Source organism: Euleptes europaea, chromosome 3 (assembly GCF_029931775.1).
Source record: "Euleptes europaea isolate rEulEur1 chromosome 3, rEulEur1.hap1, whole genome shotgun sequence".
In the NCBI taxonomy this organism is placed as follows: Eukaryota; Metazoa; Chordata; class Lepidosauria; order Squamata; family Sphaerodactylidae; genus Euleptes; species Euleptes europaea.
Window position 1 is genome coordinate 57,814,204 of NC_079314.1, and position 25,030 is coordinate 57,839,233.

Genomic DNA, 25,030 nt, shown 5'->3' on the forward strand with positions numbered 1-25,030 from the left:
TCATGTGAACAATAAGACCCTTTTGACGTGTCTGGATAAAAGTTAGCCAGATTTATTAAGGACAAAAAATATTGAATAGACACTAGTAACTGAGAATTCACTCAAAGCACATTCAGCTTTGCCCAGAGGGCACACAAGGAGCCCAGCTGCTCTTCTGGTATTCCAGAATTTCATTCATGCTGAACACAGTACATACACAGAGTTGTTATCCAAAGTTGGCTAGCTGATAGAGTTGAACTATGTAGTTCACAAAGGAAACCCACGCCCTCTCTTGACCTGTGTGCCGGGCTATATACCCCCTAACTCCAGCTTTTCCAGTTATCGTGACTGCCCTAAGTCACTCAGAAGAGGGGCAGTTCTACCTTGATGGGTGTTCCTGGGGTGGGCCTCCTCCTAGAATCCTCCTGTGTTTATTCCTGCCCCCGAGGAGGATCTAGGTTAGAGGTCCCTCCTTTTTGAGCCAGGGTTATGGGCATAACATAGGGTAATGGGCTCAACAACAAAATGGCTGGAGGAGCCAACCACCAAATGTCTGAGAGCCAGGTTGTACATAACTCTAATATTAACTCTTCAATGTTTCAGGTAGAAGCTTTTTCGATCTGCACAGCCAATCAGATCTCCAGTGGCAAATGAAAAGCCCTACTGGGCAAAAGCCTCACCTGGCCCCACCCCTGTATCAGCGGGGGTGGGGGGAAGAACAGCAGATGATTTTCTTCTGTGTTCCTGGTTCCGTTGTAATGCTCAGGCACATTTCTCCCATCCCTTCTTTATGTTCTCAGAAGTCTGTGAAAGGTGAGGTTGAATAATAGAGACTGGGCAAAAAGTCTGTGAAAGGTGAGGTTGAATAATAGAGACTGGGCAAGTTTTATGACAGAGTTAATAAGTGCATGCTATCAATAAAGAGCATGCTTTTAATGCCAGCATAAAACCTCTGCCATTGGGAATGTTTCTGCTTGTTTTATGTTTATTGCTGAGAATCATTTTTTCCCTTTTAAGTCTGACACAATGGGAGTCTTGGCCATCTGACTCTGAGGTCTTGATGTGGAATGAGAGAGATGCTCAACAGAAAAAGCAATGTGTTTCATTTTTAGATAGTGTCACCTGTAATGCCTGGAACAATAATTCTGTGCCAACCCTAAGTATGTAATGATTCATGAAGAGAGAGCAAAATTGCCATTTGAAAGGCTGAACTGTATGGCAGGGGGAGCTGTGTTCATAATATGCATTCTGTTAAAAAGAAAATAATTTTAATAAAAGCATAAACTCTTCTGCCTTTGGTATTGCAATTGTTCCAGCTTCCTCTCATGTAATAGAAGTCCTTGGTTCCAGGATCACCTGGAGCCAGGTTTGCTGGGGCCAGGCAAGAGGGTGGCATGTCTGTGCCGGAGGGGGGGTTCGGTGGGCTGCTGCCTGGCAGCCAATCAGTTCTCTCCCCTCCGAGCAGAAGGGAGGGGGTGGCAAAAGTAAGGGCGGTTATGACCGTTGGAAAAAGGCATGGGGGAATAGAATGGACTGGGGGGGATAGTTCCCTTTCTGGTCTGTCTATGTAAAATAAAAAGAGAAGCCCAACAGAGGAAGCCTCAGTCTGTTGCCGGCTTTTGTCCCTCCCTCCCTACGTTAGGCATAGATAGAACATAGTTGTATTATGTATGGTTTATTGTCGTAACTTAGGCTGGGTGCGCATCAGGCAGGATCTATTTTAGGAGGAAAGCGGTCTACGAACCCCTTTCCTCTGTGTGGGAATCCCCATAAGGATTAGGGGAGAGACATGGTAGCAAGGCAAGCCAGTTCTGGGGCGGCCAGGGTGGTCTCTCCCTAGGGTGGTGGAGGATTTTATCAAATGGCTCACATCCAGATATTTCCAGTTACTGCTATCCCCAGCTATTCCAGTGGGACCGCTGGAATAGGAACAACATCAGTCCGCATTAGGGTTGGCAGATGTTCTGGATCCTGCCCAGATGCTGCACCAATCCTTACAGCTGTTTATAGAGTTAAGAAAATAAGTTGTGGCCAGTTAACACCACAATTCTCTTCTTCTTCTGTAAAATAAAATTGTACTGTTTTATTTGAGTTATGGTTATGATTATTCAGTGTCAGCCAATCCTCTCAGATAGCCTTGCACCAGCAAAATTTACTTTGAGCAGAAACTGGCTGCAGAGAGGGAGTGACTGCGCTAAGTATGCAGTTGTTTTGAAAAGGATACTTCTGGGGGGGATCACTTTGGAATGTGAATGTTTAACACCAGAGAGCATCTCACTTTTTTTGGTCCTGTTCTGTCCTTTTGTGTATCAAGATATTCAAGACTACTAATTCAAAGTGACAGCCATTGTTGTTGCTTAACACACAAATGAATACAATGAGAGAGCAGCAGGTGGTGTTTGAGTACAGACGCTATTTGAATATAAAGATAATTTAGACTTGTTCTACTGATTATTTAATTAAGGAAAAAACCAATTGTGCTTTGAGATGCTTGCAAAATCCTAAAGCAGCCAATAATACTTAGTTTTTTGAGAGGTTGTTTTGTGGTTTTATATTGCTGCTGCTCTGTAATTTTGTATTTAAATCTTGAAATAGCTTGTTGGCACTTTCTCTGGGAAATGTTTGGAACAGAATCTACTTCCGGGGTCCCCAACCTTTTTGAGCCTGTGGGCACATTTAGAATCCTGACACATGGTGGGCACAGCAACAAAATGTCTGCCACAAAATAGCTGCTGCAGGAGGCGGAACCAGCCACAAAATGATTACCACAGCTTTGAAGCGTTGCTGGACTCCTATTTTAATTTTGATACTGCTGACCTCTGATGTGGCTACCCTTCTGGGATCATTACCAGAGTGTGTGATGCATCTATTTGCTAGCTGAAGCGCACTGTTCATCTTCAACCACAGCTTTCTGTTTGTGGGCATTTTTTCCAACCGGTCATCTGGAGTGACCTCACTCTAACCTGCTTTAGTGTCTCATTTGGTGTTTGATTTAGCACAAGCTGATGACATTCATCTCAAAGAGACTGAAGTTATAACCTGCATGTAAACATTGGTAAAATTCTGATTTTCTGTTCAGGTTCAATCAACTGAATTGCTCGAGCAAGTACAGGTCAAGAGGGAAGCTGTGGTTGATGGAACTGATATAGAACAAACTACTGTTTGTAGACTTCCTTTCTTAGTTCTCCTCACAGAAAGCCATTGATGTAAGAGCTCAATGGGATATTGAATGCAGAGTCAGTATTTTGAGGAAGGGATACCTTCCTCATTAAAATAATTGATGGTGTCTTTTATCTGTGAAGGAAGGGAAAGAAGCACACAACTCTGAGGGCCGCTGCTCAACTCCAGCCCTATTGTTAAGTTATTCAGAGGTCCTGGTAACTAGTACCATACCAAGTTAAATTGTTATTTATTAGTAACTATCAACCTATGATTTGTGCAGATGGAGGGATAAATTACTTCCTACAGTGGATGAATGGTTAAAAAAAAAAAAAGCTTAAATGCCAAGCACTATGTCTTACCCGTGTGATGCAATTTAGAACAAAGTAATCTATTGTCATATCATAAATGTTCGGAACATTCCTTGTGTATTGATTGCAATTTGAAGGAAATGTAAATGTGCAAAGTTATTTTATTTTGAAACAAACAATCAAACCCTTACTGATTTTACAGTTGCTTTAATTTTTTCCCCATTTATTCATGACAATACATTTTTAAAAAATAATCAGCTTTTAAATTCTCCAGTTGGATTCTGGCATGTTGTATAACTCAGCACAGTGTATCATCTCATAATTACAGTATTTCTCTAAGAGTTACTACCATCTCATGAATCATAAGAAGCCATACCCTTGTCCAACTGTGTACAAGCGACATCCTGTTTAAAAATCAGTGGATCCAGGAGAAGATCCCTGCAGCCCCCGGTTTTGCACACTTGGGCATTCAGGTATAGAAACCTCCTTCCACACATGCAAGCCCTCTAGCTCTGTTGAGGTATAAACAAGCAAATTAAAGAGACAAGGGTCAGTTTCTGTTTTTACTCTAAAATGTTGAACTTGTTTACAGTGCCATCTTAAGCAGAATCGCATCCTTCTAAGTCCGTTGACTCGAATTGACTTAGGATGTAACTCTGCTTACTGTTGCCCTGTTAGTGTTATCTGTGTCGCATGCTAATGCCTTGCCTAATATTGTTTCCATTAAATATCTCAGACATATTTATTTTGAAGCTTTCCACCCACTTGAGATGTATTAGGGTTTTAAATATTTTTGGGGGGATTGGTACTTGCATAGTACAAAAGTGTATATTCCTTGGGAATCCTTCTGAAATCTATACTGGGGTTTTAGACAACTGAAGCCGAGCTTGCTAAACTAGCAGTACAGATGCCCTGTCTGATATCTCTAAAGGGAACAAAACCTATTATAGAGCATCCTGCTAGTTATTTTTCCAAGTTGTGTTCTGACATCTAGGCCATGAGTATATTGTATGCATTTATGGGAGATTCCCCTACTCAATTTTTCTAGCCATTTCAAGGAGTTTTCAAAATCCTGCCAAGTATTGGGAGATGCTGAAAGACTAGATAGATCTCAACAAATCATTCCTGCATGTTAATTTTTAGCATTTTCAAGGTATTCCTTCCTCTATTGGAGAGTATCCTCTGTCCCTCATTTACATTTCTCATCAGCAGAGGGGGAAGGCAGAGACAACTTTTTCCAGCTCAAATGTCTTGCCAGTAGATTTGTAGCTCTCTTTAAACAACGATCTATCAACTAGGGCTTCACCCAGTGGCAGATTGGTTGAGGGATAGCTGCATATCATCTGACAAGGCTGGGGGAAATTAGAAAGCCAAGGGAGCCAAGGCAAGTGAAAGGAAAGCAGCTTTTTTTCTGGGGAGACATTGCAACTAGAGCTCAACATGGAAAGAACAAGAAATTGCACCAGGTCTGGAAGCTCTTTTTAACTAGATTGGAGGAGTTGCCGTTCTGTTATAACAAAATAGTTTGTGAAATTTACAGGTAGACTTACAGGATGCCCTTGTGTTTCTCAGATTTGGTGTGTGCTCTTTTTCTGAGGGGTTTGGTGTTTTCGGCGCCAGTGGCACATGAATGTTCTCTTCCTGTTGCAGTCCATTCACCTTAGACCACTTGGATCCCATGGAAGTCTTATCAACACTTCCTGGCCACAGCATGGCCTACCAATTTGTGCACTCTAGAAAGTTTGCATGGCATTAGGGCAGGGGTCCCCAGCCTTTTTTGAGCCCGTGAGCACCTTTGGAATTCTGACACAGCATGGGAGGTGCAGTCACAAAATGGCAGCCATAAAATGGCTGCTGCAGGAGGTGGAGCCAGTTACAAAATGTCTGCTGCAGCTTACCTTCAGTCACACAGTGAGAATCCTTGTGCTATGCTGGTAGCTGCTGCCAAAGAGACGTTTTGAAAAATCTGCACAGCCAATCAGAAGAATGGGCACATGCCTCACCAGGCCCTGTCAACTTTCTAAAAACACTTGGCAGACACCAGAAAAGGTTCTACAGGCACCATGGAGCCCACAGGTACCATGTTAGGGACCTCTGCTTTAGGACAGCAGTATTCCTTCCTTTTATTCCTTTTAATGTTACCCTTTTCTGACCAAATGTCTTGGGCAAAGTGGACCACAGTATTGGATCATACAGATCGTGTGTCATGGGCTTAGACTGAACTAAACACCCAAGGAAGTGATGAGTGATGGAAACACAAGTGATGTAGTAGAAAGGCACTAGGGTAGATCTAACCATCTTTCAAAGAGCCTTGCTCCAGCCCAAGTAACTCTTCTCTTGAAGAGCCACTTAAGTTGGAGGAATGCTTCAAACTTTGCTCAGTGAGTAGTAGGAAAGGAGTAGGATCCAACCTACTGTAATCTGGTGCACAGAGTGCATTTTTTCCCTTTTAAGTCTGACACAATGGGAGTCTTGGCCATCTGACTCTGAGGTCTTGATGTGGAATGAGAGAGATGCTCAACAGAAAAAGCAATGTGTTTCATTTTTAGATAGTGTCACCTGTAATGCCTGGAACAATAATTCTGTGCCAACCCTAAGTATGTAATGATTCATGAAGAGAGAGCAAAATTGCCATTTGAAAGGCTGAACTGTATGGCAGGGGGAGCTGTGTTCATAATATGCATTCTGTTAAAAAGAAAATAATTTTAATAAAAGCATAAACTCTTCTGCCTTTGGTATTGCAATTGTTCCAGCTTCCTCTCATGTAATAGAAGTCCTTGGTTCCAGGATCACCTGGAGCCAGGTTTGCTGGGGCCAGGCAAGAGGGTGGCATTTCTGTGCCGGAGGGGGGGTTCGGTGGGCTGCTGCCTGGCAGCCAATCAGTTCTCTCCCCTCCGAGCAGAAGGGAGGGGGTGGCAAAAGTAAGGGCGGTTATGACCGTTGGAAAAAGGCATGGGGGAATAGAATGGACTGGGGGGGATAGTTCCCTTTCTGGTCTGTCTATGTAAAATAAAAAGAGAAGCCCAACAGAGGAAGCCTCAGTCTGTTGCCGGCTTTTGTCCCTCCCTCCCTACGTTAGGCATAGATAGAACATAGTTGTATTATGTATGGTTTATTGTCGTAACTTAGGCTGGGTGCGCATCAGGCAGGATCTATTTTAGGAGGAAAGCGGTCTACGAACCCCTTTCCTCTGTGTGGGAATCCCCATAAGGATTAGGGGAGAGACATGGTAGCAAGGCAAGCCAGTTCTGGGGCGGCCAGGGTGGTCTCTCCCTAGGGTGGTGGAGGATTTTATCAAATGGCTCACATCCAGATATTTCCAGTTACTGCTATCCCCAGCTATTCCAGCGGGACCGCTGGAATAGGAACAACATCAGTCCGCATTAGGATTGGCAGATGTTCTGGATCCTGCCCAGATGCTGCGCCAATCCTTACAGCTGTTTATAGAGTTAAGAAAATAAGTTGTGGCCAGTTAACACCACAATTCTCTTCTTCTTCTGTAAAATAAAATTGTACTGTTTTATTTGAGTTATGGTTATGATTATTCAGTGTCAGCCAATCCTCTCAGATAGCCTTGCACCAGCAAAATTTACTTTGAGCAGAAACTGGCTGCAGAGAGGGAGTGACTGCGCTAAGTATGCAGTTGTTTTGAAAAGGATACTTCTGGGGGGGATCACTTTGGAATGTGAATGTTTAACACCAGAGAGCATCTCACTTTTTTTGGTCCTGTTCTGCATGGCATTAGGGCAGGGGTCCCCAGCCTTTTTTGAGCCCGTGAGCACCTTTGGAATTCTGACACAGCATGGGAGGTGCAGTCACAAAATGGCAGCCATAAAATGGCTGCTGCAGGAGGTGGAGCCAGTTACACTTGGCAGACACCAGAAAAGGTTCTACAGGCACCATGGAGCCCACAGGTACCATGTTAGGGACTTCTGCTTTAGGACAGCAGTATTCCTTCCTTTTATTCCTTTTAATGTTACCTTTTTCTGACCAAATGTCTTGGGCAAAGTGGACCACAGTATTGGATCATACAGATCGTGTGTCATGGGCTTAGACTGAACTAAACACCCAAGGAAGTGATGAGTGATGGAAACACAAGTGATGTAGTAGAAAGGCACTAGGGTAGATCTAACCATCTTTCAAAGAGCCTTGCTCCAGCCCAAGTAACTCTTCTCTTGAAGAGCCACTTAAGTTGGAGGAATGCTTCAAACTTTGCTCAGTGAGTAGTAGGAAAGGAGTAGGATCCAACCTACTGTAATCTGGTGCACAGAGTGTCAGGCTTGGAATGGGAAGAAGTGGGTTCAAATCCCCACTCAGCCACAGATCTATGAGACCAGATAGTATATCCCAGCCAAACCCGGTCAGCTGTCATTAACCCCATGTGTGCCATCCTGAACTCCTCAGAGGCACTTCAGATCCAGATTTGTTAAATAGAAATTAACATGAAACTGGAGGCATTTTTGTATAGATGTAAGATTCTTGTTTGGCAAGAAAAACATAATTACTTATGGAATTCTTCCAGTGTTTTTTATACATATCTCTTTCTCGCTTTCAGTACGCGGTGGATGGATCCAAGAAATGTGTTTTCTATTTTTATTTTATTAACATCCCTGTAACCATATAGTGGAAGACTAAAACAGTGGTTCACTAGCATTTGGGGACAAGTGGCTTCAGTGGAGTCAGATGCATCTGAGATGCAGGTTTCAGCTTCCAGCGAAATATAGACATTTCAGACAATGTTGGCTAATTATTAAAGGTATCTGCATAGACTGTTTTGCCATTGGAAAAGGAGTTAGTGAACGGGGACAATAAGGTATAAAGTTTTGAATCATGCATGAGGTTGTATTTCCTATTCCATCCCATTAGCACAGACAAAGGACTCCTTGATTTGGGGGGAGGGGAGACTTTGGATCTAACAAAGCAGTACATACGTTATAAAGCCTGGATGACTTTTGAGGGGAGGGGGGTGGCAAACTTTATTGGGAGTGGAGAAGTGGCAGGGGGTTCCTAACCTGTTCCCTAGTTGCTCCCCCCCATTCTGAATTCCACATGGAAAGAACTGGGGGGGGAAGCACTTCTCCACTCCCAGCGTGGTGTAGTGGTTTAGAGAGGTGGACTCTGATCTGGAGAACCAGGTTTGATTCCCCACTCCTACACATGAACGGTGGACTTTAATCTGGTGAACTAGATTTGTTTCCCCACTCCTACACATGAAGCCAGGGAAGGTAGCGTGGTACAGCCCGATCTCGTCAGATCTCAGAAGCTAAGCAGGGTCAGCCCTGATGGGAGACCACCAAGGAATACCAGGGTTGCTGTGCAGAGGAAGGCACTGGTAAACCACTTCTGTTAGTCTCTTGTCATGAAAACCCCATAAGGGGGTCTCCATAAGTGAGCTGCAACTTGACGGCACTTTACACACACACACACACACGAAGCCAGCTGGGTGACCTTGGGTCATGCTCTCTCAGCCTCACCCACCTCACAGGGTGTCTGTTGTGGGGAGGGGAAGGGAAGGCGATTATAAGCCAGTTTGATTCTGCCTTAAGTGGTAGAGAAAGTCGGCATATAAAAACCAACTCTTCTTCCTCCTCTCTGCCCTAAATTGCCCCCTCCCAAAGAGGCTGCTCGCTCTGTCTCTTTCTTTAGACAAAATGAAACATTCGGTTTTGCTATGTGCATCTGTGTGTAATGTTTAATGAAGCCCCAGCAAGCTATAGTGAAGTTTTTTCGACATGGATTTCCACATGTCAGTACCTTAACTATAATGTCTAGTCAGTAATGGAATCTGCACCCTTCCAGAGAAGTAAGGACTATGTTCCGCTGTGTGCTGTCAGAAAGAAGGTTTTGTTCAGGGCTGAAATTAAACTACATGCTCTGCAAATGTGCAGAAAACATGAACATTGGTTCAGAACAATTTCTGAACTTAAAACATAGAAAGCTCCAGTTAGGAGGAGAGCATGATGAGAGTGATTTGGGAATCTCATGTCAGTGAGGTGATGCCCTCCTTGGATTCTGTGAGCAGAAAAGATTTGGGGGAAAGAGACAAAAATTAAAGCAAGGATCAGAGGACAGAGACACTGTGTATGTGTGTTACAGTGATGAAATGAAAGCCTTATGATTTGTTACTCATATCGTCTTTGATCTTCTTTCAAACTGGAAAAAGTGACATGGACAGAGGTTCTGGATTGGATCAAAGATTATAGATGCACTTGGAGAAACATCTGTCACTATGATAAACAGCTTTTCATTGTCTGTCCTTTGCAGGTAGTATTGTACCCAACATCCAATAGCTCAAAGTCACCCGAGCTGCATAAAATGGTTGTCCCCAAAAACAGCCAAGACTCTGATTTGAGGATAAAGCTGGCAGTAAAGATGGATAAACCACCACACATGAAGCACTGTGGGTAAGTGTCTCTTCTGCAAAAATAGCAAGTTGGTTTTAAGTGGCCAGATCATATAGCATAAATACATTTGAAGCGAACTGTGGTTACAAGTGTATTACATTACAAGAAAACATGAACTTTATTCCAAAGCCTTATATGTGTGTATAGAGTAACTCATTTAAGAATAAAACACAGCAAAAGCAAGGTATGGTGCTAAAGTGAACGCATGTAGGATTTTATAAGGCTTGTGCTTGAATTTTGGCATTGTGATTTCTTCAGTGTTTAGTTTTGATTTTTCTACCCCTTTTTGTGCATAAATGAGAGATTTTTTACTACACCCAGCGCTTTCCCTTTGTACTGTTCTGAGCATTATTATATACAGCAGGTAGAGGGGGCTTAGTAGATTTCCTTGGCCAGATCCAAAGGATTGCATCCTTTCGCGTCCCTCCCCTTGCTGTGTACCAAGCCACTTGTGAAACTACAAAGTTTTCAAATGTCGATTGAGATACATCAGGAAAACGTCAAGTTTTCAAAGGAGAAGGGGGGAAAATCTCCAAAATTCCACTTGGCCAAAGTGAATACCAGCCCTCGTCAAGAACATGGATGTTGAACACGGCCCTGTGTCACTGTTCTCTTCGATAATGGCAATAAAACTCTGCCAAAGAAGGAACAAACAGTTCCATGTGTTGCAAAATGAAAAGGTCACTGTTTAAATAATTTATGGTAGGATTTTAAAAATTTATGGAAAGTACTCTTTTGAGAAGCAAGAAGGGTAGTTTTAAGCTATTAGAATTGAAACATCTCTTCCTGTACTCCACAATCCCCTGATTGCTAAGCACCTTTTCCCCAAGGTCTATGATTTTCTTGGTTGAAAAATCTTGGTGATTTTTTTCAGCCTGCCTAACTCAGTAATAAAATCTGTGCTAGTAAGGAGTTGTAAACTTTGTCAAGATAGTCCAGTGGCCGGTTTGCAAATGTGTTTAGATTGGGGTTAGGCTGCCGGTTCTTTTCTAATTTAGTCCCATAACTATGACCAAAAGCCCTGTATACAAGTTACAATGAACATATACATCGTGTGTGTGTGTGTGTGTATACACACACACACACATACACGCAAGATATATGTATTCATTGTGTGTGTGTTTGTAAGAAAGAGCCAGCATGTGTTCACTTTGCAAATAAAATGGTGCCAGCACCTGGATAAATATGGGATTTAAAACACATGTTCAGCTGTAAATTCATAGAATCTAACATAAGACTCACCATATTTACAAGGATAATCAAAGCTCTTTTCAGCTGTAACATTTCTGACATTGCTTTCCCACATGCTGCAATTATCTTGGTACATGTGATCACTATTTTGTCGGGAAAGGGCTACGTGTGCATTTTGCAGCTTTTATACATATTGAAGGGGCAAAATATTCATCTTTCTCATTTAAAAAAAATTGGCAATTGTGCATACTGAGATGACACACACAGTGCATTCTCCCGGTATATCAGATGGGAGTGCTGGACGGGTACGTAATGCCTGGAAGAGTTGAAGCATACCCTGTATGCCGATTGTACATGCCTTCACTGTAGCATAGGTACAGGCTGACTATCCCAACTATTCAGGACCAGAAAAGCGGCACTGCTGAAACCCCCATTTTTCACAGCCATTCCTTGATGGTAGCACAGCCAGCTTTTCAAGAACTTCAGACTGAATTTACACATCCCATTTAAAGTGTTTTTTTCAGCTGTTCTCGAGCATTGGTAACCTCCTGAAAAGAATAGAGAGGCTGTTCTGAATGAAAAAGTATCAGGCTCCAGATTCTGAACTGTGAAAAACAGGCAGTTTTTAAACATACTTCATCTGGGTTTGTGCATCAATTCATGATCATGCAGGAAAGTTGATTTCCAGGCACTTTTCATCTTTCTTATGTGCGTGTGTGATTTGGTTTGAAGATCTAAAGAGGAGTTCAAAAAAATTTGTTCAGAGTAAATGAGATTACTATTCCTTGGACACCAGCACTCACAGCACTGATAATCTCAATTACTGGGTTTAAGGTGATTTAAAATCAAGCTGTTTAACTTAATGCATATTTCAGTTGGAGTGATTTTGTCTAGGCTAGAAATATGTTTGACCATTTGAGTTATGTTCTAGCATAGCCTAGTGGCTAAAAGAATGTATTGCTTCAACAAAGCCAAACATAAAACTCTTATGCTGTTGATCAAATTCAGGCAGTAAATTATAGACATGTGACAGTGATGTACTTGATAAGAAGAACTGAAGCCAGGTGAGAAAGATTTCTTTGCTGTTGTCATTGTTATATACCGTTGGTCGCTGGAGGGCAGTTGCAATATGTTTTGCGTTGGTGCATTTGTGCTTCAGTCACTGCCCTCCCTTCTAGACTCTCTTGGCTCAAGGGACATGTGGACCTACCCTGAGTCAGACCATGGATCCACCTAGTCAAATATTTTCTGCTCTGGCTGGAAGCAACTCTCCAAGATCTGGGATATATTGGGAAATTTAAATGGTCCGCAAACAAACCTGGCTGAGTGACCTTTGTGGTGCTGTATGTCAGCAGCTCAAGGGTCACTCCTCTCACACCCTGCCAGGTACCAACAGTGGACATCAAGCTCAGCATTGCCCTAATGCAGCAGGGGGCAGCTGGGAAGCTGACAGTGATCTTGTTGCCTCTGACGGGTTTGAGCCCAGTAACTCCTGCAGTACTGGTGGAGTGGCTGAGACTTGGCTCTGCTTCTTTCTGGCCACCAGTGGCCCTTCAAAGAAGGTGCCCACCAAGCCCATTCTCTGTAAGTATAATGGCCAGTCCGCCCTTTTAAGATTTTATAGGACCTTGCTGAATTGTTTGTGAAAACGTTTTAATAGCCTTTGCCAATTGGAAAGCAATAATTAAGGCTGCCGTGTAATTCAACTACTGCTTACTCAAAGAGACCAAGGTAACATCCGGGGGAGGGGGGGTCCCCTTGACAATTTTTACCCCATTCTGGAACATTGCAGGGGTCTCTTGCCTGTCAACCCCCACCCCCACACAAAGTAGGTTCTACAGGACTTCATAGAGATTAAGAGTGCATATCCTCAGTAACCAGCTCTAGGCCGCCACATAGGGTGGATTTGGGATCTATAAGCAACGTTTCCAAAATTATATATATTATTAAACCCACAGATCATAAACTTACCAGTAACATACAAAACACAGAATACGTCAAAGAGCTAAGAGAATTGGAAACACGGATTGTTTAAAAGATTTGCTTATGTTTATATGAAGGCAAGCAGTATGAATCATTTACTGAACATTTACAATGTACAAGCCTAATCAGCCAACCCGTGGCTACAAGTACAACATCAGCATCCAAAAATTCTAAACCTTGTCTCGCTAAGAAACTCTTGAGGAAGCAGTTCTTGCTGTGGTTCAGGACTCTCTCACAGGCCAAGATGAGGAACAGAGTAAGCTGGGAGAGGAGGCTCCACAGGGAATTGTGGTGTGCTTCTACACCATGTGTGAAATGGCCAGGAAATAGAGCCTGTTACACAGTATCAGTATTAAACAGGGGGGGGGGGGAAACACCAGTTCATTCCGTATTAAAGATGTAGTATGCTTGTGTTTTATGTTGAGAGGGAGAGTAGCCTGCCATTACTTTGCAATTGGGTTACAACAATTCAGGATGTTTAGAAGTGAGTATCATTTCAAAAAGTTTGAGAAACACCGCAATAAGAAAACTTTAACAGAGCCATCTGACTCAGCCCCCCCAGCTGATATTTTCCAATTTAAACTGTAATCTGATTGGCTCATACAGGTACAAATATCTCATTACTCTGTCACAGCCAGGTTTGTGGCAACTCATTTCTTTATATGAGTTGGGTTTTGTACAAAAAGGAAACAAAAAAAGTACCTTCCAGTGCTTTCTATATCAGTCTTAGCTACTTCAAACAATAACTAAATTGTAGGCATATATATTGCTCTTGATGTACCCGATGTCAATTTAGGATCAAAGGATGAGTTGTGCTAACACTTTCCCTTTATTACTATAGCAACCGGGGAGAAAAAATTGGAGAATGGTAGAATGTAAGAAATACTGCCACTAAAAACCATCCAGCCTAGCACCAGTTATTCAAACTAATTAGTCCATGCAGAAGAAGAGTGCGGCCTCAGATAACTGAGATTATTTTTTTATTCCGATGAATTGGTCTTCATAATTGCTTAAATAGCTTACAATGTTTATATAGTAAGCTGGGGGAAAAGAAGGAGGGAGAAAGAGAGCTGATGGAGTGCTGATTGTACCTAATTGCAGAAGGTGATTGCAGCTGATTGTGGAAGCTGATTGCTGTTGATTGGAAAGGATCTGCTTTTTCTGGGGCTGACTGCTGGCTGGCCCCGCCTTCTGCTGGATGAGCCTTGAACTGTGTAGGCCTCCTCCTTGCCTGAGGTAGATCAGAGTCAGCTGGGACCTGAGAAGGTGGGAGAAAGAGAGCTGCTGTAGTGGTGACTGTTGTTTTTTCCTCCCTCTCCTCAACTGCTGGGGAGAATTAGTTGAGATTACTGTGTGGGAGGACATTGAGGGTGTGTGGGTGAGTATAGCTCACTGTAGAGTGGTGCCTGTTGCAGTACATGTTGTTTCTGCTTGACTCTTTTGCCTGGGTTGTAGCTGATTGTCCTAATTGCGGAAGGTGATTGCAGCTGATTGCAGAAGCTAATTGTTGTTGATTGGGGAGGGGCCAACTGCTGGCCCTGCCTTCTGCTGGGTAAGCCTTTATCTGTGTAGGGCTCCTCCTCGCCAGAGTTGCAAGCCTTTGGCAGGAGCCAAAGAGCCACAGCTTAGCCTGGGGGCCCTGCAAGAAGCCAAGAAGTTTGTATATCCTATATGTGTTAAGCTTTTTGCTTCTGCAGGCAGGGAGTTTAGTGAGGCAGTTTGTCAGGGGAGTTATCAGGGTAGTGCAGGGGAAAAGTGAACCACTTCTGCAATGGATCGAAGCAGCATGGCTGATGAGGGAGATGAGGGAGCTGTGGATTCTACCTGAGGGTAACAGCAATTACACTTACAGCAAGTGTAAGTGGGTAGTCCTACTGGAGGAGAAGATATAGGGACTTGAAGCATGCTTATCCACACTCCATTTTATAAGGGAAGGGGAAGCGTTCATGGGCAGAATGCATAAAGCACTCTTGAGGGGGCAACAGGAGGAGGAGAGAAAGGTATCTCATCAAATGGAGGAGTACCCAACACAGGAGGAGGGCATATGGAAGAATGTAACCCACTGGAGCAGGAAAATCAGGTGACATTCTGAGCCTCTGGTGCTAAGCAATCGTTTTCAAGATCTCCCCACAGATATTGATTCTGGACCCCTGGAACAAGGGCTTCTCCACAAGCCTCCCCAAAGCTTGAAGGAAATGTCTCAGGCCCCTGTGGATGAGAGGGCTCGAGCTTCCACTCTCCAAAATAGGAGCAGGTGTGTGCTGGTAATTGGGGATTCCCTACTGAGAGTGGTAGAGGCTAAAGTTTGCCAACCAGACTTGTCGTCTCGAGAGGTATGGTGTCTACCAGGTGCACACATCCAGAATGTGACAGAAAGAGTAGAAATAGTCATGAAGCCCACAGATTATTATCCTTTCTTGCTAATCCATGTGGGAACTAATGATATCGTCCGGCACAGCCCAGAACATATTAAACGAGACTACATGGCTCTGGGTAAGAAGGTGAAGGACTTGGGAGCACAGGTTGTATTTTTGACAGTTCTTCGTGTTGAAGGCCATGGCTTAGGAAGGGAAAGAAGAGTACTGCAGATAAATGACTGGCTAAGTAGATGGTGTCGTCAGAAAAAAATTGTTTTTTTGTACCATGGTTCATGCTTTCGAGATGAAGCTCTTTTATCAGGAGATGGTTTGTACCTCACAAGGGTAAGAAAAATGTGTTTGGTGAGAGCCTTGCAAACCTGATAAGGAGGGCTTTAAACTAAATCCTATGGGGGAGCAAGATAAAAATGTAAAACCTAGTGTGATGCCAATAACTCCAGATGAGAATACTAAAGATTTAGGGGGAATGGCACATATGCAAGGAAACATTAACTCCCAGGTAAGTCCAGAAACGAAATCCTCAGGGCACCTAAACCATGGATTCCGATGTCTCTATACTAATGTGCAGAGTATGAAAAACAAGCAGGGGGAACTTGAAGACCTAATACAGGATGGGGACTATGACCTAGTAGGCATTACTGAAACTTGGTGGGATGACACAATTGGAATATTAGGATTGAGGAGTACAACTTGTTTAAAAGGGATGGATGGACAAATAAGGAGGTGGGGAGAAATAGCAAGGATGTGTATACTTGTGAAGAAATACATGAATCTGAGCATGGAAGTTAAGTTGAATGTCTATGGGTAAAAATAAAAGGAGTAAGAAATAATAGTGATATTATGGTGGGGGTCTTCTATCGACCACCAAACAAGGCAGAGGACTTGGATGAGACACTCAGATTACAAATTTAACAAAGAGACAGGATACAGTGGTCGTGGGATATTTTAATTACCCAGATATCTTTTGGAAGTCCAACTCTGCTAAAATTGAAAGGTCAAATACATTTCTGACTGGCTTCCTTCATTTTCCAGAAAGTGGAGAGGGAAACAAGGAGGTCTGCTATCTTGGACTTTATTCTCACCAATAAGGAAGAACTAGCTGACGAGGTGAAAGTAGTGGTTACTAGGGCTGTTGATTCGGTTCGGCCCGAACCGAAAAACAGCTGAATTTCTCTCAATTCGGCGGTTTTTCGGTTCGGACGAACCGAACTCAAAAAGGGGGGGAATCGGGGATCCGAATTGGCCGAGTTCGGGGTGTTCCCGAATAAATTCGGACGATTCGGGCCCTTTCCCCCACCCCACGCGCCTTCAGGGAGCTTCCCTGGAGAGGCGCAGGGTGCCCTTTAAACAGATCTGCACCTCCCGGCCGGGGAGATCTGTGCCTCCCGGAACAGATCTGCGCCTCCCAGAAGCCCCCTGAAGGGGGGCGGGGTGCCCATTAAAGAGATCTGCACCTCCCGGCCGGGAGGCGCAGATCTCTTTAAAGGGCACCCCGCGCCTCTCCAGGGAAGCCCCCTGAAGGGGCAGGGTGCGAGGTGCAGATCTATTTAAAGGGCACCCCACACCTCTCCAGGGAAGCCCCCTGAAGGGGTGCAGGGTGCGAGGCGCAGATCTGTTTAAAGGGCACCCCGCGCCTCTCCAGGGAAGCCCCCTGAAGGGGGGCGGGGTGCCCTTTAAACAGATGTGTGCCTCCCGGCCGGGAGGCACAGATCTGTTTAAAGGGCACCCCGCGCCTCTCCAGGGAAGCCCCCTGAAGGGGGCGGGGTGCCCTTTAAACAGATATGTGCCCCCCGGCCGGGAGGCACAGATGTATTTAAAGCCCCCCCCCCAGTCTTGCCGGGAGTCCCGGCAGGGCTGGGGGGGTCTGAAAACCCTCTGCGATGCCTGCGCAGACAGCACAGAGGGTCTTGCCAGCCCCTCGCCAGCCCTGCCGGGAGTCCAGGCAAGGCTGGGGGGGGCATCTGGAAACTCTCTGCGCTCTCTGCGCAGAGAGTGCAGAGGCGCTTGACAGCCCCCCACCTGCCTTCCCAGGAGTCCCGGGAGGGGGGGTGGGGGGTCTTTAAACCTCTCTGCGCTGCCTGCGCAGACAGCGCAGAGGGGCTTGTTTAAAGGGCCCCCCACGCGCCTTCAGGGTGCTTCCTTTTCGCGGCCTGGGAGCGACCAACGGGGCCTGCCTGGGAGCAGGCAGGCCTCGCCACCGCCACCGCCGCCGGCCCGCTCACCTTCCCGCGGCCTGGGAGCGGCCAGCGGGGCCTGCCTGGAAGGCTGCCGGGCCCGTGCCGCTTTCCGCCGCCCAGAGTGGCCTGGGGCGGCCTCCTGCTGCTGCAGGAAAGCCGCCCCCACCGGGCCCGCGCCGCTTTTCGCCGCCAGGAGCCGGTAAGGTAAGCCTGCCGGGGGGGGGAGGAGTTATAAGCCGACCCTCGGCTTATACACGGGTGCCTAATTTTTCCCCATTTTGGGGGAGAAATTAGGCACCTCGGCTTATACGCGGGTCGGCTTATACATGGATATATACGGTAGCTAAAAAGTCAAATGCCATTTTGGGCTATATCAACAGAAGTATAGTGTCCAGATCTTGCAAAGTGATAGTATCGCTTTACTTTGCTCTAGTTAGACCTCACCTAAAGTATTGTGTTCAGTTTTAGGCACCCCAATTTAAGAAAGCTATAGACAAGGTGGAACATGTGCAGAGGAGGGCAACGAAAATGGTAAAGAGTCCAGAGACCAAGTTCTATATCTGTTTGTGTGTAAGAGTAGCTTGTGATTATATCTCTGACTTTTCTTTGAAGGTGTTCTCATCTATAAATGGTCTTATTTACTCAGATTAGACCTGTGGTAGCCTCTGACCCCTACAGACTCAAACATGGCTATGGATCCTACCCCTGTATTACCACTCCATTGAGCAAAGTTTGAAGCCTTTCTCTAACTTAAGTGGCTCTTCATTTATAAGAACCACTTAAATTGGAGGAAAGCTCCTTAAATGATGGTTGGATCTGTCCCAAGGTGTGTGTGTTTTGGCCTCTGGTTGACTGGATAGTCCTTCCTGCAGTTGAAGTTTCCATGTCTTTCCAAACTTATACCAAACTGTTTATTTGCTTGTGGGATTTGTATCCTGCCTGTTCTGCATTCAAGGCAGCTAGCAGCATTAATCAGTAAGTACTACTCCAGTTAAAAAATATATAATTGAAAATTACCAATGCTAAAACACTTTAAAACCATTTTAAAACAGTTTTTAAACATGGTTCAATAAATTGTAATGAAAAGTATCAGCTCATTCTCTGGGCCCACCATTTCATACTGTCTAGATTACAAATTAATGGAAAGGAATTTAAAGAGAAGCTCCACATTTCTTTCCTTTTTGGTAAGGAGAAAAAGACTTAACTTGGTGGCACAAGCAAACTTTCAGAAAGGACAATAACTTGGCTCTTAAGTACTATTTAAAATAAACATTCCAGTACATAGTTTCAAATACTTTATTTCTCTTGTAAGTGTGCATGTGTTTCCTCTGACGTTTATTTACCAAAAAAAAAGTGTATCACTATGGCTCAAGATGTTATAAATTATGTATTTGTAAGACATCAAACAATAATAAAACCCCAAATTTACCCCAATCTAATAATATGCAAAAAAAAGTCTGTAACCTACAAGTTCCTGTTTCTTCTCATACTGCAAATCAATTGATTTGCTTCAATTATAACAATTTGCAAATAACTGAACCAGTTGTTTAATGAACAGGTTTGGCTGTTGTACAGATGCCTGTTATCCTCATTACAGACAAATGCTGGCTTAGTTTATACTAAATCAAGTTTAAGGATCCCCTCCCCCCACAAACTACGATGGCATTTTGACCTTTAAGTTCTTGTATGTCCTTTAATTTCAGCACAATGAATAGATCTAAATCTGTTTGCAAAAAAAAGACAAGAGAACAAAAATCAAATTGTGTGACACACACAAAATTACATTAACAACTGACTGGATAATTATGATCAGGCTAAATGCAAAATGGTTAGGAAAGAAAGCAGCAGAAGTGTATTTCCTGCTGCTAGTTCCTTAGAGAACAGATTATAGCTATAAGCCTGATTTTAATGATTATGGTAATAATTGCTAGTAAGGGGATCTTGGAGACCTTTCTAACAAGTTGCTGCCATTTTAATTGCAGGGAGAAGCTGAGTGGATTTTAATTGCCTAAAGATATATTACTAACTGAGGTATCACTTTGCATTCATTTCACTGTAATTAGTCTGAAATACTTGTCAAACCTGGGAGAAATCGGAGGTCCCGGCCGAACATCGTTTAACCACAGTTGACTTGGTCTGACGTCTTGCAGAGTTATGTGTTTGGACAACCACTTCATTTCATTTGGATTTTTGTAGTGGATTGTAGCCTTAGACCTGGTCCAGTGATGAGTTGCAATAAATGTTCCTAAATATTTATAGCTACAAATTGAGTTTGAGTGTGATCTCTAGAGCCTCAGTTTAATGCTTTCTTCAGGAATGTCCCTCAGTCGCAACCCCTCTGGATCACATTTTACAAAAATTTCATATTTTTTCTTTAAACAAACTCAATGCCATTTGATTTGTTTTGTTTTTAACTGACTTTTTGAAGCTCACAGTAGAAACTCAGAATTTTGAGTTAGTTACAAGGGGGGAAAACATAAGGAAGTTTTTCTTCTACTGACCATTCCCATAGTTCTAAAGATTATTATATGCATTGTGTGTGTCTTTTTATCCCATCTTGCTCCAAGAAGCCAATGAATTTTGTTCCCCAATTTTGCCCTTATAACACTCTTGTGAAATAGGTTAGCCACTATTCAAATGTCATGAGCAAACTCACCTTTAGAACAGAGGTGAACACACCTTCCCATCTATCGCATTGTGGATGGAACTAGTGTTACAGCAAGTAGCCTTTCCAAGTTCGCTACTAGTGGCATGCTTTGTTTTGTTGTGCATAATCCTATTTGAAGTGGGCCATTTTGTTTGACATATTATTCAACTGTGAAGCATTTCTGTGGGAACATCAGAGTTCTAGCCTTTCTTAGCACTTAGCGGTTATCCCCTATAACGACACTTTTTGTTTCAGCCTACAGGAATCTTTTACCTTAGCAAGACAGATTCCAATAAGAAAGCTAATGCTGGAGGAAAGGGGAGGGGGGTCACTTTGAAATACTTACAGCTTCAATTTTGATTACATATTGAGAAGCATTTAATTATCTTACCTCATTTAATTAGCCTCACTGTTGGGGTCAATTGCTTTTTTATTAGCATGGCAGGCTTGCTACTTTGATTGGCAGGAAACCATATAAAACTCAACATTTCATCCGAACATTAAACACTTGAGGCTTTGGATTTTTTTTTTCTATCTAGCTATAGAAGAAGAAGAAGAAGAATTGTTTTTTATACCCTGCTTTTTCTCTACCTTTAAGGAGTCTCAAAGCAGCTTACAATCACCTTCCCTCCCCCTCCCCACAACAGACACCTTGTGAGGTAGGTGGGGCTGAGTGAGTTCTGGGAGAACTGTGAGTAGCCCAGTGTCACCCAGCAGGCTTCATGTGTAGGAATGGGGAAACCAACCTCATTCACCAGGTTAGAGTCTGCTGCTCGTGTGGAAGAGTGCTGCTCTTAATCACTACACCACTCTGGCTCTCATACCACGCTGAGACTTATGCACAGTTTTGACAGAGAGGTTTTCGAAATTGAAAGTTGATTGTATTCTAGATTATGGAATCAACTGATGTTTAGAATAACAGTTCCATTTGTTGTTGATGATGGTGTTAATAATCAGAATGTATAATGAAGTCTTGCAACTTAATACAGGTAATGGGCTAGATCCTACTCAACCTGTCTGCTGGTGGAAGAGGAGGATGATTTTCCAACAATTTTTCTCTTTCAGTGCAGCCCTAAATGCCCCACTGGGCCATTCCTGGGGTTCCCCCCATCTCTAGGAGCAGCATCTGGGGATATTTTGGGAGCTAGAAATGAATTGCATTCAGCTGGCAGAAATTCTGCAGTAATTTTAGCCAGGGTATAAAACATTGTGTATTTTATTTTTCTATTAATTTTGTGATTTATTTAAAAAGTAATGGGTTGCATCTAAAGGACTGCAGGTGGCACTCTGGTTGCAAAATGGATCTTTCTCAATGTCTTTTGCAGCCTCCTGCTTAAAAGCTGGGGTTAGGGGGACTCTTGAAAACAAGATGGGGTGCAACTCAAGGAAAAACTCCCAAGACATTGTGGAACTTCCCTGCAGGAGTGGAAATGCCTTCTATGTGCACAAGGGCTACTTTGGATCCATTCCATTATGTAGAAAAATACCATTAGAAAACACTGAACAAAAAAAGGAACTTTAGTTTTAACTGAGGAAATGTTTGTGAAGTCTGGATGGTGCAGGGTCAGCTAGCAACTAAAAGTTATTATTTCCCATTCTTAAGAAATGGATTAGCAACATGGGAGTTTTAGTGAGAGCTTATGTACTAGTATGTATTTTTACTTTATTTACATATGGGACCACCTATTTTTGTCACAGAATCATGTGTTTAGCATCCGCCTTCCTCATCGCCATCTTGGAAAGCTCATCTATTAAAAAAACACCCAAACACCATGGGCCTCTCGCCTGTGCATTTGTGGAGCCACAGTTCCAGAGGACCTAAAGCAGTATATTTTATTCCACCCTGTTTATACAGAGCCCAGAACTAAATTTCTTACAGCGTTTCTAAATGACTTAAATCTCTGTTCCGATTCAGAAAAGCTGCTCTTTCTCCTCTCAGCTGCTGATCCATTTGTTTTCTATAGTGTCGCTCTTTTCCTTAGCAGCCAAGAAATTCGGACTAAAGCTGTGTTTAATAAGGGCATTTAATGACTAGCATTTTTTGGTCAGACTGTTTTAATGTTATCAGTTATGACTTGGTTTTATATGGCAGATTATAATAGCCTTCAGCCACAAATGATAAACTTTACCGTATTGTACCTATTTTCCCCCACTTGTTTTCTTCAACATACTTCCCATTTTTGTTTCTTTTGCACCATTTTTTTGCCATTTATACACTATATGCCTCTTATACACCACTCAGACATCAATTTTAATGGCAATCCTTCTATCAAGTTTTGTTAGTGTGGTAGGGGAAAGGGGCAACCTTAAAATTAACTTGAACAAGCCAAAGTTTTCTTGATATTCAATAACATCCATATTTTCATGTGACATGCAGCTTCCAGCGGGGGAGTGAAATGTATTTTACACCATTATGGATTAATTTTATGAGGATCCAGCCTTTTGGGTGTCCCTGCTTGGATTGCTGTTTTTCTATAGTACATACTGACTAGGGCTGCATCTATGTATCACTAGCTAATTGTACTATCATTGAGCTACAGAAGGCATTTTGCAACAGGGCTTTCTAGTGTGGATAACACAAACCAGGAGATGAATGACAGCTATAGCGCCACAAAAGTCAAATATACTGCAAATGTATGCAGCCTAATAACTCCAGTTAGAATCATAGAGTTGGAAGGAACCACCAGGGTCATCTAGTCCAACCCCCTGTACAATGCAGGAAATTCACAACTACCTAAGTTTTTGTCTCATCCCCCCATAGGATTTAGTTTAAAGCCCTCCATATCAGGTTTGCAAGGCTCTCACCAAACACATTTTTTCCTACCCTTGTGAGGTGCAAACCATCTCCCGATAGAAGAGCTTCATCTCAAAAGCATAAGCCATGGTCCAAAAGTCCAAACCTTTCCTAATGACACCATCTAAGCAGCCAGTCATTAATTTGCAGTATTTACTTTACAAAAGGTATGTTTCTCAGGAGATGGCTACTGCTTATAAAAAGTTTTGGATACAAACAATGTATTAGACAGGATTAAAGAGATTATAAAATGTATTTGATTTTAAATTAGAAATAACGGTTAGCAGCTGGCAACCTGCTTCAGATCCCTGTGACGATCAAGTGGTATATGTAACGTGTAGTTTGGCCCTCAGAAGGCAATTCTGAAGAGGTTGGCCCTTGGGGAACATTAGAGTCAACACGGCCTTTTGTAAGAGTATTAGGTTTACTTGTTGGTTTCTAAGGTGGTAATGGATTTGAATTTAGTTTCATTGGTCTTCTCTTTTTGAGAGGCCTGAAGTCGACAGAAAGATAAATACTTAAATGTGTGTTACTAGTGTGATGCAAAAGCCACAGCAAGTTTTATGTATCCCTTGTAAACTGGTACAATATATGCCATCCTCTGTGCAGAACTTAAATAGTATTTACCACAAGAGGGCACCATAGTTTAAAGGAAAGTGGTAAAAGTGTGCCTGTGTATCCCTTTGAGGTTCAAAACGTGAAATGTACAATATTGCATTTTTGTGTATACAGACTAATTTTATAGTTGTAATCCAGTTTTCTCCCAAAATGTACTGATGTACAGAACTGTCACTTTGGTTGTCTATTGTGTGTAAAAAGAATACAGAACAATCCAGTTCATTCTTCAGGATTAAAGTGGGAATATTTATTACAGGTTTATGGCACATATAGCTTTATTTTTTTGTAATGGAAGGAATGTGTAATTATCATACTATAGTCCAACAGATGTTTGTTTGGAAATGCATTTTATTGAATTAGGAACCGATATAGCAAAGGAGCTTTGATACAGAAGGTCCCTGGTTCAAATCTGAATTCTGCTACAAATTTACTTGGTGGGTTTAGGCCAACCAATCTTGACCTTAGCCTTAATGGATTACTATGAAGGTGAAGTGGGAAGGGGAGGGACTTGATATACTGGCCAAGGCAAGATAAAAGTGAATAAATAATAAAACCATTTTACAAACTTTTATGCTAGTGGCTAGTGCTCGCATGACTATTTGCAGAGCAGTGTTCCTTTTCCATGTGTGGTTCTTTGGCTCTAACCCATTCCATTAATTCTGTATTGCAACTGAAAATGTAGTTCAAAAACCTGATAAAAAATGCAGCTGCATCAAGAGTGGAACAATAGGTTCTGCACTTGAGGGTTTATGTTCCAGGTTAAATCAAATGTAGATGTTCATAGGACAAGTTTTTGTAACGTTAGTAAGCATTGCCCAAGATGCTGGTTAAAGAAAAGGAACAGGTGTGAGGGTGACTACAATTCACTCTAGAACCAAATAGCCAGCTTCATTCCACCATCATCCTGGTCCCTAAACACCACCATAAACACAAAGGAGCCTCTACATCAAGCCACATGAAGTATTGAAAGAGTTTTTAGACCACCCTCAGATTATTATTCTTAGACATATGGTATATACAAAACTATTGTGCAATATCTATGGCATTCTGTGTTACTAACAGAAACCTTTGTAACTTTTAATGATCGTCATCTATGCTGCCAGTGAAATGTACCAGATGTAAATTTGTGGTTAATTCTGTTGATATTACTCCAGAAGTTATGGTGGTTTTACCAGAATCGACAACACTTTTGGCGAAACCACTTTTGTGTTCATATGTTAAAGAAACCCAACTTTTTGGTCTTTTTTCACCTTGTACAGAAATAGGCATTATGTATTCTTTCAGTTGCTAGAGTGTAGCTTTGTTTTGTTGTTTTGCCAGCCTGGTTCTCTTCCTTATGCATCTGTTATAAGCCACATACAAGGCATGGATGGATGCATACAAAAGTGA

General features: G+C 42.8%; 1 protein-coding gene across 10 annotated transcripts in view; it reads left to right on the forward strand.

The window, feature by feature from the left end:
* CADPS2 (calcium dependent secretion activator 2) overlaps positions 1-25,030 on the forward strand; it is a 401,370-nt gene that overhangs the window by 186,988 nt on the left and 189,352 nt on the right. For all 10 annotated transcript variants that reach the window (XM_056846115.1, XM_056846117.1, XM_056846119.1 and 7 more), the window contains exon 8: positions 9,714-9,853. In XM_056846115.1, coding sequence (XP_056702093.1) covers positions 9,714-9,853 — 140 coding nt within the window. The remainder of the gene's footprint in view (positions 1-9,713; positions 9,854-25,030) is intronic.